Source organism: Paroedura picta, chromosome 2 (assembly GCF_049243985.1).
Source record: "Paroedura picta isolate Pp20150507F chromosome 2, Ppicta_v3.0, whole genome shotgun sequence".
In the NCBI taxonomy this organism is placed as follows: Eukaryota; Metazoa; Chordata; class Lepidosauria; order Squamata; family Gekkonidae; genus Paroedura; species Paroedura picta.
Window position 1 is genome coordinate 184849353 of NC_135370.1, and position 14660 is coordinate 184864012.

The following is a 14660-nucleotide window of genomic DNA, read 5'->3' on the forward strand; positions in this document are numbered from 1 at the left end:
CACCCCATGTTGCTGACCGTCACTTCCCCATCATGACCTACAGGCTGCCTGGTGTTTGCTTTCCTCTCCAGAAGTCAGAGGCAAATAATAATAGATCAAGACATCAACAACAAAGAACAGCACCATAAGGAGGAACTTTTGGCTACAGGGAAAGGGGGTCCGATGGTTCCTATGGCACTTAATGACTTTGAAGAAAGGTTTCAGATCTAGGAAACCGAGACGTGGACGTTCTTGAACAAACCATCTGGCCACCCAGGGTACGGTTTTGAATTTCAAATATTTCATTTAGCTAGCACCTATCATGTATGTTTTATAAATTGATGTTGGGAGATGCCCCAAGCCAGCATGCTGGGAGGAGTGGGCTATAAATGGAAAAATAAATTTTAAAAAAGGAATCCAAATTAATCCTTTGAGAAGGCAGCACAGAGAATCAAAGCTAGCCCCCCACCCCAAAAGAAGGAGCCTTTCTGGAACCTAGCCCTGTGCCTCCTAAGCTCAGGAAGCCACGCGGAAGGCTCTCTTAAAGGATTCAGAAAACATGGATTACTAGTTTCCGGTGCGATCTTTTCAGAGTCGTTTTGCTTAAGGAGGTCCCAGGGGCTCGGCTCCCTTCTTTCTGGATGACCACCTTCCTGGTGCTCTTTTTCTTCTTTCTTCCTCTGTCTCATTTTTTCCCGAGCAGACTTGGAAAGGGCCACTTTCACCTGCGCAGAAGAGAGATGTGAATATTTACACCGGGAGAAAGAAGAGGCATGGAATCCCCCCTCCCTCCCAGGCACGATTCCACCAGCCTCCTCACAGGCAGGCCCCTCTTCTCGAAAGCTTCAGGACATCGGATTAATGGCTCCTTCCAAAGCTGTCTAAAGAAACAGCCGCCCCATGTGCTTCCTTCCACTTTGTCAACCTCCAATGCTCTCTGAATGGGACCACTGATACACCTGGGCAATACCCAACTGAACAAGCAATGGGTGCAGAGGAGCTCAACAGCAATTGCTGGACAGGCACACTCAAAATTTAGCAGGGGGTGGGACTAGATGGCCTCCATGGCCCCTTCCCACTCTGGGATTCTAGGAGTCTAGTTCAGCCGTGGAAGGGATGCCTAAGGAGGCGGGGAGCTCCCCCTCACTGGCTGTCTTCAAGCAGCGGCTGGACAGATCCTTCTCCTGGATGCTGGAGGCTGATCCTGCACTGAGCAGGGGGTGGACTAGATGACCTCCATGGCCCCTTCCCACTCTGGGATTCTAGGAGTCTAGTTCAGCCGTGGAAGGGATGCCTCAGGAGGTGGGGAGCTCCCCCTCACTGGCCGTCTTCAAGCAGTGGCTGGACAGATCCTTCTCCTGGATGCTGGAGGCTGATCCTGCACTGAGCAGGGGGTGGACTAGATGGCCTCCATGGCCCCTTCCCACTCTGGGATTCTAGGAGTCTAGTTCAGCCGTGGAAGGGATGCCTAAGGAGGCGGGGAGCTCCCCCTCATTGGCTGTCTTCAAGCAGCGGCTGGACAGATCCTTCTCCTGGATGCTGGAGGCTGATCCTGCACTGAGCAGGGGGTGGACTAGATGGCCTCCATGGCCCCTTCCCACTCTGGGATTCTAGGAGTCTAGTTCAGCCGTGGAAGGGATGCCTCAGGAGGTGGGGAGCTCCCCCTCACTGGCCGTCTTCAAGCAGTGGCTGGACAGATCCTTCTCCTGGATGCTGGAGGCTGATCCTGCACTGAGCAGGGGGTGGACTAGATGGCCTCCATGGCCCCTTCCCACTCTGGGATTCTAGGAGTCTAGTTCAGCCGTGGAAGGGATGCCTAAGGAGGCGGGGAGCTCCCCCTCACTGGCTGTCTTCAAGCAGCGGCTGGTCAGATCCTTCTCCTGGATGCTGGAGGCTGATCCTGCACTGAGCAGGGGGTGGGACTAGATGGCCTGCATGGCCCCTTCCCACTCTGGGATTCTAGGAGTCTAGTTCAGCCGTGGAAGGGATGCCTAAGGAGGCGGGGAGCTCCCCCTCACTGGCTGTCTTCAAGCAGCGGCTGGTCAGATCCTTCTCCTGGATGCTGGAGGCTGATCCTGCACTGAGCAGGGGGTGGACTAGATGGCCTCCATGGCCCCTTCCCACTCTGGGATTCTAGGAGTCTAGTTCAGCCGTGGAAGGGATGCCTAAGGAGGCGGGGAGCTCCCCCTCACTGGCTGTCTTCAAGCAGCGGCTGGTCAGATCCTTCTCCTGGATGCTGGAGGCTGATCCTGCACTGAGCGGGGGGTGGACTAGATGGCCTGCATGGCCCCTTCCCACTCTAGGATTCTAGGAGTCTGGTTCAGCAGTGGAAGGGGCTGCCTAAGGAGGTGGGGAGCTCCCCCTCACTGGCCGTCTTCAAGCAGCGGCTAGACAGATCCTTCTCCTGGATGCCTGAGGCTGATCCTGCACTGAGCAGGGGGTGAGACTAGATGGCCTGCATGGCCCCTTCCCACTCTAGGATTCTAGGAGTCTAGTTCAGCAGTGGAAGGGGCTGCCTAAGAAGGCGGGGAGCTCCCCCTCACTGGCCGTCTTCAAGCAGCGGCTGGACAGATCCTTCTCCTGGATGCTGGAGGCTGATCCTGCACTGAGCAGGGGGTGGACTAGATGGCCTCCATGGCCCCTTCCCACTCTGGGATTCTAGGAGTCTAGTTCAGCCGTGGAAGGGATGCCTAAGGAGGCGGGGAGCTCCCCCTCACTGGCCGTCTTCAAGCAGCGGCTGGACAGATCCTTCTCCTGGATGCTTCAGGCTGATCCTGCATTGAGCAGGGGGTTGGACTAGATGGCCTCCATGGCCCCTTCCCACTCTGGGATTCTAGGAGTCTAGTTCAGCCGTGGAAGGGATGCCTAAGGAGGCGGGGAGCTCCCCCTCACTGGCCGTCTTCAAGCAGCGGCTGGTCAGATCCTTCTCCTGGATGCTGGAGGCTGATCCTGCACTGAGCAGGGGGTGGGACTAGATGGCCTGCATGGCCCCTTCCCACTCTAGGAGTCTAATTCAGCCGTGGAAGGGCTGCCTAAGGAGGTGGGGAGCTCCCCCTCACTGGCCGTCTTCAAGCAGCGGCTGGACAGATCCTTCTCCTGTATGCTGGAGGCTGATCCTGCACTGAGCAGGGATTGGGACTAGATGGCCTGCATGACCCCTTCCCAGTCTAGGATTCTAGGAGTCTAGTTCAGCAGTGGAAGGGGCTGCCTAAGGAGGTGGGGAGCTCCCCCTCCCTGGCCGTCTCCAAGCAGCGGCTGGACAGACCCTTCTCCTGGATGCTTGAGGCTGATCCTGCACTGAGCAGGGGGTGGGACTAGATGGCCTTCATGGCCCCTTCCCACTCTGGGATTCTAGGAGTCTAGTTCAGCCGTGGAAGGGGCTGCCTAAGGAGGTGGGGAGCTCCCCCTCACTGGCTGTCTTCAAGCAGCGGCTGGACAGATCCTTCTCCTGGATGCTGGAGGCTGATCCTGCACTGAGCAGGGGGTGGGACTAGATGGCCTGCATGACCCCTTCCCAGTCTAGGATTCTAGGAGTCTAGTTCAGCAGTGGAAGGGGCTGCCTAAGGAGGTGGGGAGCTCCCCCTCCCTGGCCGTCTCCAAGCAGCGGCTGGACAGACCCTTCTCCTGGATGCTTGAGGCTGATCCTGCACTGAGCAGGGGGTGGGACTAGATGGCCTTCATGGCCCCTTCCCACTCTGGGATTCTAGGAGTCTAGTTCAGCCGTGGAAGGGGCTGCCTAAGGAGGTGGGGAGCTCCCCCTCACTGGCTGTCTTCAAGCAGCGGCTGGACAGATCCTTCTCCTGGATGCTGGAGGCTGATCCTGCACTGAGCAGGGGGTGGGACTAGATGGCCTGCATGACCCCTTCCCAGTCTAGGATTCTAGGAGTCTAGTTCAGCAGTGGAAGGGGCTGCCTAAGGAGGTGGGGAGCTCCCCCTCCCTGGCCGTCTCCAAGCAGCGGCTGGACAGACCCTTCTCCTGGATGCTTGAGGCTGATCCTGCACTGAGCAGGGGGTGGGACTAGATGGCCTCCATGGCCCCTTCCCACTCTGGGATTCTAGGAGTCTAGTTCAGCCGTGGAAGGGATGCCTAAGGAGGCGGGGAGCTCCCCCTCACTGGCCGTCTTCAAGCAGCGGCTGGACAGATCCTTCTCCTGGATGCTTCAGGCTGATCCTGCATTGATCAGGGGGTTGGACTAGATGGCCTCCATGGCCCCTTCCCACTCTGGGATTCTAGGAGTCTAGTTCAGCCGTGGAAGGGATGCCTAAGGAGGCGGGGAGCTCCCCCTCACTGGCCGTCTTCAAGCAGCGGCTGGTCAGATCCTTCTCCTGGATGCTGGAGGCTGATCCTGCACTGAGCAGGGGGTGGGACTAGATGGCCTGCATGGCCCCTTCCCACTCTAGGAGTCTAATTCAGCCGTGGAAGGGCTGCCTAAGGAGGTGGGGAGCTCCCCCTCACTGGCCGTCTTCAAGCAGCGGCTGGACAGATCCTTCTCCTGTATGCTGGAGGCTGATCCTGCACTGAGCAGGGATTGGGACTAGATGGCCTGCATGACCCCTTCCCAGTCTAGGATTCTAGGAGTCTAGTTCAGCAGTGGAAGGGGCTGCCTAAGGAGGTGGGGAGCTCCCCCTCCCTGGCCGTCTCCAAGCAGCGGCTGGACAGACCCTTCTCCTGGATGCTTGAGGCTGATCCTGCACTGAGCAGGGGGTGGGACTAGATGGCCTTCATGGCCCCTTCCCACTCTAGGATTCTAGGAGTCTAGTTCAGCCGTGGAAGGGGCTGCCTAAGGAGGTGGGGAGCTCCCCCTCACTGGCCATCTTCAAGCAGCGGCTGGACAGATCCTTCTCCTGGATGCTGGAGGCTGATCCTGCACTGAGCAGGGGGTGGGACTAGATGGCCTGCATGACCCCTTCCCAGTCTAGGATTCTAGGAGTCTAGTTCAGCAGTGGAAGGGGCTGCCTAAGGAGGTGGGCAGCACCAGAGTCATCTTGTTCAACCCCCTGCAGAATGCAGAGAATTCACAACTACCTTCCCACCACAGTGGCCCCCATTCCATCCCCAGACGATGCCTCCCTCCCAAAAACAACCCAGAATCCCTGGCCAGTCTGGCCTGCAAGAAATTCGCCTTCAGACCCCAAAGTCGCAATTGGCACTCCCCTGGGCATGCAAGAAAGGGCCACAGGAGCCAAGCACCAACACAATCCCGTCTGCCCAGCCACTCAGAGTCTGCCTAGATCCCCAGAAACAGCAATCCATGCCGGCTTTGGGCCAAGTCCCAGATTCACTGATCTGCTGCAGATCACATCACATCAACCACCGTGAGAGGCCAAATCCCACCATGCTGCTGGGCAGACCAGCCGCAGCCTCCCTGGCCTCTCCCCTGCAAGCCCCAAGCCTCCCTTACCTCTCTCTCCGTCTCCATGTCCAGGGAAGGTGCTGGGTTCAGCTGCGGCACGGCTCTCCCGTAGATCCCCGAAAGAGGCTCCACGCTTGCTTTGAGGAAAGGGGCGTCTCCATTCTCCGCGGGGAACATCAGCGACTGGCCGCAGGTGAGTGAAGCCGCAGGTGGGCTTTCAAACATCCCTGAAACAGACGGCCGATTGGGTTGCTGCAAACGCGCCAAGGGGATATTCTCGCACACAAGGAGTTGCTTTTTTAAAGAAAACCACAGGACAACCGACCACGAAAGAGAAGCGGGGTTGTTGTTATTTTTAATGAAAGGGATTCAAACAAGACAAGGCAGCAGCACCGAAGCGTCCCTGCTCCTTCCCTGGGCCACGCGTGGCCAGCTGTGGACCTCAAAGGGAGAGCCCACCTTTGCAAGGTGGCTAAATTGCTCCCAAGCCAAGGGAACAGGGGCCCCGCTTTGTTTCAGCTGCCCTTCCACAAGAAGCAAAGGTGAGTGGGGGGAAGGAGCACAAGGTGTACCTTTTCCGACAATGACCACGGAGTCGTCTGCCAAGGCACTTGGGGAAAGGAAGTCTAGGCTATCCAGCTGGTGCAGACTCGAGGAAGGCCCCAGAAATCCTAACAAGACAGGCCACGTAGTTACTGCGTGTACTTCTAGACCAGCCTTATTCAGCCTTCTGACCACGGAGGAGCCCCTGACATGCTCTTCCAGGCTTCCAGGAGCCCCGGAAGTGATGTCAGCTGCCACACCCCCCAGAAGAGACGTCACCAGAATGGAATTGGCCAGCTCCTTAGCCTGTGGCCGAGTCCATTAAGGCCGGAGGGGAGCCACAGGCTTCCTCAGACACACGTCAGGAAAGGAGGGAGGAGCGAGAGACAGCCCTCCTTCATGGCATGCAAAGCACTTCCCAAGATCTTGTTTAGCGCACGGCACATCACGACCTCCCAGAACTTCTGGGTTGGAGCCCAAGCTCGTCTCCGCGACCCCTGACCCCATCCCAATACGGGGACTCAAGATCCAATGCCAGGTCAGAACATTTACCAGCAGCCCCAGAGAAGCCATCCAGGTGTATCACACAGTGGCCATAACCCAGATGCTGTCAGGAGGTCCATCAGTGGGGCCAGACCTTCAGAAGCCCTCCCACCATGGCCCTATCGAAATTACAGAGCATTGCTGCCTCAGAGAGAATGTTCCTTCTGTACCTAATCGCCACTGAGGGGCCCCACCTCCAGGTGTTTCTCCGGTCCCCTCCGGGAGCTCTCTGTGCTTGCAGCCATCACCACGTCCTGTAGGAGTGGGATGGATCGGTCTGCCAGTGGCTAAAGGGAGCCTCGACATTCAGAGGCAGCCAATCTCTGGATCCCAGTGCCTGGAAGGTCTCAGCCTCTCTGCCCTGCTGTTGGCCTTCCAGAGGGACTCTTTGGCCCCTGTGTGAGACAGGAGGCTGGACTGGATGGACCCCTGGTCTGACCCAGCAGGGCTCTCCTGATGTCCTTAGGAAGGCCTCGGCCTCTCTGCCCTGTTGCTGGCCCTCCAGAGGAACTGGCTGGCCCCTGTGTGAGACAGGAGGCTGGACTGGATGGGCCCCTGGTCTGACCCAACAGGTCTCCCCTGAGCTCAGACAACTGAGAGCACGTGGAGAGAGCTACTGGGGAGAGTTGCTGCTGACCAGGTGAGGCTATTGTTCTGCCTGGGTGAGGTGATTGCTGGGTAATTGTTGGGAGGCTTAAAAAGGGCTACTCCTCACCAGAGGCAGAGCTCAGACAACTGAGAGCACGTGGAGAGAGCTACTGGGGAGAGTTGCTGCTGACCAGGTGAGGCTATTGTTCTGCCTGGGTGAGGTGATTGCTGGGTAATTGTTGGGAGGCTTAAAAAGGGCTACTCCTCACCAGAGGCAGAGCTCAGACAACTGAGAGCACGTGGAGAGAGCTACTGGGGAGAGTTGCTGCTGACCAGTAGTTGCACTGCCTACAAGTTACAATGGACCTCCAGGACACTCATCCCATCATCTGCAGTGAGTATGACATGATTGCCTTCCTCCCAGAAGACAAGATGGACTACAGCTGCCCCAAGTGTAAGCTGGTAAGTCTTTTGGAGGAAAAGATTAGGGGATTAGAAAACAAAATTATTACTCTGACCCAAAGTAAGAAAGGGGAGGAGTTCGTAGTCCAGAGCTCTGCAACATGGAATAAAGAGAATAAAGAGAATACAACCAGTCCTGAAGAGGACAAGGAGATTGACCACAATAGGGAGCCTCTGCAGGCAGTTCGGAAAAAGACTGAACGGCGAAGAGCGAGACAGTTCTCGGGGCCTTTGGAGCTCCAGAATAGATTTCAGGCCCTTGCAGAGGAGGTGCAAGGGTCAACAAGGGAAGAGGTCCCAAAACAAACTCTAAGACAAAGGGAAGAGGCCACGGGGACAGAAGGAAATGGAGTTGAGAAGAAAAAAAAAGGAGAGTACTGGTAATTGGAGACTCCCTGCTAAGAGGAATGGATCGCCATGTGGCTGGGCCCGACCCCCTAACCCGAGAGGTGTGTTGCTTGCCAGGGGCGAAAATTAAAGATGTTTCAGAAAGGCTGCCCAAACTCCTCAAATCTACGGATCGCTACCCATTTGTGACGGTCCATGTGGGAACGAATGACATGTCCCTGAATACCATCGCTCCTATTAAAAAAGACTATCAAGATCTGGGGAGGAAGCTCAAGCAAATGGGGGCACAAGTGGTATTCTCTTCAATCTTGCCTGTCAAGGGAAGAGGAATGCGTCGGGAGAGGAAGATAATGGAGGTGAATCACTGGCTGCGTAGTTGGTGCCGGCAGGAGAGATTTGGTTTCTGGGACCATGGGATAGGCTTTCTTGAGGAAGGCCTACTAGCACCTGATGGACTGCACTTATCGAAACTGGGGAAGAATGTGTTTGGCAGGAACCTGGGGAGATTCATCAGGAGAGCTTTAAACTAAAGCCACTAGGGGAAGGAGACAATCAACATAGGGAGTGTATGGAAGGAAAACTATCGGAGGCAGCCCAACCGGCAAGGCCAGCTCATAGGGAACCAAAAGTAAAAGGATTCAGATGTCTTTATACTAACGCCCGAAGCATGGGCAATAAAAAGGAAGAGCTGGAACTTCTCATGCTGATGGAAAGGTATGATCTAGTAGGCATCACAGAAACTTGGTGGAATGATTCTCATGACTGGAATGTAATGGTGGATGGATATGAACTGTTCAGAAAAAACAGAATAGATCGAAGAGGTGGAGGAGTGGCACTGTATGTGAGGAAAGGGCTTACCTGTCAGGAAATTCTAGTGAAGGAGAGTATATCTACAGTGGAAAGCATCTGGGTGAAAATAAGCGAGGGGAAAACAAACAGTGTGGTGGTTGGTGTCTGCTACCGACCGCCTGACCAACGAGAGGATGTGGATGCTGCACTTTGTGAGCAGCTTGAGAAAATATCCAAACGGCAGGACCTTGTCATCATGGGTGACTTCAATTTCCCAGATGTGTGCTGGGAAACAAACTCTGCGAAGCGTCCTCAGTCATGCAAGTTTCTGACCTGCCTGGCTGACAATTTCATTTATCAAATGGTAGATGAACCCACAAGAGGTTCAGCCATACTGGACTTAATACTGACCAACAGCCAAGAGTTGGTGGATGAGGTGAAGGAGGTGGGGACCCTAGGGGGAAGTGACCATGTCCTCATAGAATTCCTTTTGAGATTGGGAGCCAAGGAAGCTTGTAGCCAGACGCGGATGTTGGATTCTCGTAGGGCAAACTTTAATAAACTCAGAGACATGATGAGTGTCATACCATGGACGAGAATGCTGGAAGGGAAGGGAGCATGTGAAGGGTGGGCGCTACTCAAACAAGAGCTATTGCATGCTCAATCAATGACTATTCCAGAAATACGAAAACACTGCAGGAGCTCTAAGAAGCCTATTTGGATGAACAGAGAACTTCAAGAGGAACTAAGAAAGAAAAGGAAAATGTTCAGGAAATGGAGGGAAGGACAGAGCTCTAAAGAAGAGTACCTACAGGTTACTAGGCACTGTAGATCAATCATCAGAAAGGCCAAAGCTGAGAGTGAGCTAAGATTGGCCAAGGAAGCCCACTGTAACAAGAAAAGATTTTTCAGTTACGTGAGGAGCAAACGTAAAGTAAAGGAGGCAATAGGCCCGCTGTTGGGTGCGGATGGACAAACTCTAACGAAAGATGCAGAGAAAGCAGAAAGGCTTAGTGCCTATTTTACATCTGTTTTTTCCCACAGGTCAAAGTGTTTAGGCACATCTAGAGATGGCTGTAGCCAAAGGATAGTGTCTGGGTGGCAGGTTAACATGGATAGAGAGGTGGTCGAGAGGCATTTAGCTGCACTGGATGAGTTCAAATCCCCTGGTCCGGATGAAATGCACCCGAGAGTACTCAAAGAACTTTCCAGAGAACTTGCACAGCCCTTGTCCATCATCTTCGGAACCTCTTTAAGGACTGGAGATGTCCCGGAGGACTGGAAAAGAGCAAACGTTATTCCGATCTTCAAAAAAGGGAGGAAGGATGACCCGGGAAACTACAGACCAGTGAGTCTGACCTCTGTTGTGGGGAAGATAATGGAGCAGATATTAAAGGGAGCGATCTGCAAACATCTGGAGGACAATTTGGTGATCCAAGGAAGTCAGCATGGATTTGTCTCCAACAGGTCCTGCCAGACCAACCTAGTTTCCTTTTTTGACCAAGTAACAGGTTTGCTGGATCGGGGAAATTTGGTTTATGTCATTTACTTGGATTTTAGTAAAGCTTTTGACAAGGTTCCCCATGATGTTCTGATGGATAAGTTGAAGGACTGCAATCTGGATTTTCAGATCGTTAGGTGGATAGGGAATTGGTTAGAGAACCGCACTCAAAGAGTTGTTGTCAATGGTGTTTCATCAGACTGGAGAGAGGTGAGTAGCGGGGTACCTCAGGGTTCGGTGCTCGGCCCGGTACTTTTTAACATATTTATTAATGATCTAGATGAGGGGGTGGAGGGACTACTCATCAAGTTTGCAGATGACACCAAATTGGGAGGACTGGCAAATACTCCGGAAGATAGAGACAGAGTTCAACGAGATCTGAACACAATGGAAAAATGGGCAAATGAGAACAAGATGCAATTTAATAAAGATAAGTGTAAAGTTCTGCATCTGGGTCAGAAAAATGAAAAGCATGCCTACTGGATGGGGGATACGCTTCTAGGTAGCACTGTGTGTGAACGAGACCTTGGGGTACTTGTGGATTGTAAACTAAACATGAGCAGGCAGTGTGATGCAGCGGTAAAAAAGGCAAATGCCATTTTGGGCTGTATCAACAGAGCCATCACATCAAAATCACAAGATGTCATAGTCCCATTGTATACGGCACTGGTCAGACCACACCTGGAGTACTGTGTGCAGTTCTGGAGGCCTCACTTCAAGAAGGACATCGATAAAATTGAAAGGGTACAGAGGAGAGCGACGAAGATGATCTGGGGCCAAGGGACCAAGCCCTATGAAGATAGGTTGAGGGACTTGGGAATGTTCAGCCTGGAGAAAAGGAGGTTGAGAGGGGACATGATAGCCCTCTTTAAGTATTTGAAAGGTTGTCACTTGGAGGAGGGCAGGATGCTGTTTCTGCTGGCTGCAGAGGAAAGGACACGCAGTAATGGGTTTAAACTTCAAGTACAACGATATAGGCTAGATATCAGGAAAAAGTTTTTCTCAGTCAGAGTAGTTCAGCAGTGGAATAGGCTGCCTAAGGAGGTGGTGAGCTCCCCCTCACTGGCAGTCTTCAAGCAAAGGTTGGATACACACTTTTCTTGGATGCTTTAGGATGCTTAGGGCTAATCCTGCGTTGAGCAGGGGGTTGGACTAGATGGCCTGTATGGCCCCTTCCAACTCTATGATTCTATGATTCTATGTCCTTAGGAAGGCCTCGGCCTCTCTGCCCTGTTGCTGGCCCTCCAGAGGAACTGGCTGGCCCCTGTGTGAGACAGGAGGCTGGACTGGATGGACGCCTGGTCTGACCCAGCAGGTCTCCCCTGATGTCCTTAGGAAGGCCTCGGCCTCTCTGCCCTGTGGCTAGCCCTCCAGAGGAACTGGCTGGCCCCTGTGTGAGACAGGAGGCTGGACTGGATGGACCCCTGGTCTCACCCAGCAGGGCTCTCCTGATGTCCTTAGGAAGGCCTCGGCCTCTCTGCCCTGTTGCTGGCCCTGCGGAGGAACTGGTTGGTCACTGTGTGAGACAGGAGGCTGGACTGGAGGGACCCTCCCTAGTCTGACCCAGCAGGGCTCTGTTCCGAAAGAAAGAGGAGCTGTGCTGGATAGACCTGCCCGCTGCCAAAAGACCGGCAAAAGCCAGCTGGAGCACAGTTTATGGTGGAAAAGAGGCCCCAACCCAGATAATGTGCAGAAGTCCACTCCCTACGCCCGGCTCCCTTCTGCCCTCCACAAGTGACTCACCCCGGGTGGATTTACTGTGCCTTTGGTGCTCTTTGCTCTGCCCTTTCACGGCGACAGGCGTCAGCACTTTTGGCCTGGGGTCCTCGTAATCTCCCGCTCCGTTGCTGTAGCTCAGACACTGACCGCTCGCTCTCACGCTGGACGCTGCCCTGTCACGAAACGTGGTCCCTGGAGGACAAAGGCCACAGCAAAGACTCCTGTGAGGAACCACAAGGAACCCTAGAAGGTGCCTGCGAGCGCCATGGTCCTGAATGCTGCACATACAAACCACTCACAGGGCATGTTGCGTTCTGCAGTGACCTGCCAGCCAATCAACAACAACAACAACCCTTAAAAAGGTAAAGGTATCCCCTGTGCAAGCACTGAGTCATGTCTGACCCTTGGGGTGACGCCCTCTAGCGTTTTCATGGCAGACTCAATACGGGGTGGTTTGCCAGTGCCTTCCCCAGTCATTACCGTTTACCCCCCAGCAAGCAAGCTGGGTACTCATTTGACTGACCTCGGAAGGATGGAAGGCTGAGTCAACCTTGAGCCGGCTGCTGGGATTGAACTCCCAGCCTCATGGGCAAAGCTTTCAGACGGCTGCCTTACCACTCTGCGCCACAAGAGGCTCTACAACAACCTTAACTGGCATAAAAATAAGACAGATCAGAATACAGTCAATTAGTATTCTATGATTCTAGTTGTTAAGTTCACGCAGCTTAATTGCCATTTGTAGGAATTTAGCCACTTTACCAATTGTATCTGGATCCTGATTGGAGATAAGGAACTGTACCTTGCGTTTATCTGAGTGGCCAGTACATTTAACTAGGAGTGAGTCTAGAGCTTTAGTCCGAATGGGGCAGTAAAAAGAAACGTGCTGTATGGTTTTTATAGAACCCTGTTTCCATGGGCAGTGTCTCTGCATGTAAGGGATCTTCTGACATCTCCCCACCAATAACTGCTGATGGGAGGATGTTAAACCTGGCAAGAATAAAAGCCCTGCGTTGTTGGGGAATAACAAGATGAGAGAAATAGAATGCCAACCAATCATGCCCCCCCCCCCCCCAATTTCCCTAAAGGTACCAGGCATCAGGCCTGCTCCAAATGGACAACGGTGAGTAGATCTTGTAAGGAACAAAACCCTGTGCAAAGAAGCTGAACTAAGAGGGACTCCATGAGGAGGAATTCCTTTGCCATCGAAGGCCCCTTACGTCAGCCCCGGAAGAAAACGGAGACCACTCGGCTTCCAGATTCATAGAATCATAGAACTGGAAGAAACCTCCAGGGTCATCTAGTCCAACCCCTTGCTCAATGTGGGGAACTCACAGCTAACTGCCTACCACAGTGACCCCAATTTCATTTACAGTTCACTACCCCCCCCCCCCGAAAAAACAACAACACCAGAATCCCTGGCCAGTCAGGAGTGTCCTCCCTTGTGCAGGGGGTTAGACTAGATGACCCTGGAGTTCCCTTCCAACTCTAGGATTCCGATTCCATGATTCCTTTGCCAACCGATCCGGTACCTGAGCCAAGACTCTGTTCCACGAGGACGGGACCTTGATGCCGCGTTGGGGAGAGTTTCGTGGGCCAGGTGTTGCCTCCTAGAGGGAAAATATCTGACCTGTCAACACAGAAGAGACGTCCATAAATATTCCTCCCTCGCAGAAGGGGAGTTGAGAGGAACGCCAAATGTGCTTCCCCAGCATTGAGCGGAACTGATTTCTCAAGAGAGCTAGCGTTTGAGGAGCTGAGAGGGCCAGACCTGAATTCTAATTCTGCCCTCGCAGCTTGCTGGGAGACACGCCCCAGTCCTATATTGTCAGTCCAGCCAACCACACGGAGTGGGTTCAAAGATAAAATAGGGAAGAATGTTGTGAGCTATGGACTATGTCTATGGTCCCAGTCTATGGACTGTGCTGCTTTATCCTATGCAGTCAGCCTTGAGTCCCTGTGAGAAAGGAGGGCTACAAACAACAAAAATAAAGACTTGGGCTTTATATCCTGCTTTTCACTGCCCGAAGGAGTCTCCAAATGGCTTCCAATCGCCTTCCCTTCCTCTCCCCACAACAGAGTCCCTGTGGGGTAGGTGGGGCTGAGAGAGCTCTGACAGAACTGCTCTGCGAGAACAGGTCTAAGAGGACTGTGACTAGCCCAAGGTCACCCAGCTGGCTGCATGTGGAAGGGGAAAAGCGGAGAATCAAACCCAGCCCACCAGATTAGAAGCCGCTGCTCTTAAACAGACGAGGCCATAAAAGTAGGTGGCACCTACAATTATCACTCCAGTTCTAATTTCTTTTCTAACCTTTAACACTTCGGTTTTGCCCAGTCTGTGAAATGAGGAGGAGGGGAAGGGCTTCCTGACCTCCTCAGGCAGGCCGATACCATAAGAATGCCCACGAACTGGCGCACCATGTCAGGCGGTGAAATATCTGTGCTGCCCACCCTCGACCGGAGCAAAACTCACATGGTCCTCAGTGCTTGAGGCTCTGCAGAGAGGGGGGACGTCACCGATTCTTGGCTATAGACCCCGCTTTCGCTATAGGAACTGGTGCTGGGGGAAGACAAGCAAGAAGGGGACTCGGAGGTCAGGTCTAGCTTCAGGACAGAGTCCGGGCTCCCGAGGTCAGAAGTGCTGCCCCTTAGCTTTGCCCTCTTCTTAGCGGCACTGTTACGCAGAGAGCGGAGAGAGCTCTGCATCTAAAGGGAAGCGGAGAGACACACACTGTAGACTGCGGGAGAGAAAAGGAAGGCGGAGCTCACCCCACAGACATCTGCAACCTTCCCCAGAGGACCCGGCCTCAACTGGAAGCGTGCATCTTTTTTGGAAG

General features: G+C 53.8%; 1 protein-coding gene across 2 annotated transcripts in view; it reads right to left on the reverse strand.

Annotated features, from left to right (window-relative positions):
- The window catches only part of TOGARAM1 (TOG array regulator of axonemal microtubules 1), a 49129-nt gene that overhangs the window by 13562 nt on the left and 20907 nt on the right, over window positions 1-14660 (reverse strand). For both annotated transcript variants that reach the window (XR_013228626.1, XM_077324151.1), the window contains exons 6-11: window positions 14297-14529; window positions 13356-13453; window positions 11851-12018; window positions 5906-6004; window positions 5382-5560; window positions 548-704 (exon numbers count right to left, since the gene is read on the reverse strand). Coding sequence is in view for 1 of the 2 variants with exons in the window: in XM_077324151.1 (XP_077180266.1) it covers window positions 548-704; window positions 5382-5560; window positions 5906-6004; window positions 11851-12018; window positions 13356-13453; window positions 14297-14529 (934 nt within the window). In the remaining variant the exon portion in view is untranslated. The remainder of the gene's footprint in view (window positions 1-547; window positions 705-5381; window positions 5561-5905; window positions 6005-11850; window positions 12019-13355; window positions 13454-14296; window positions 14530-14660) is intronic.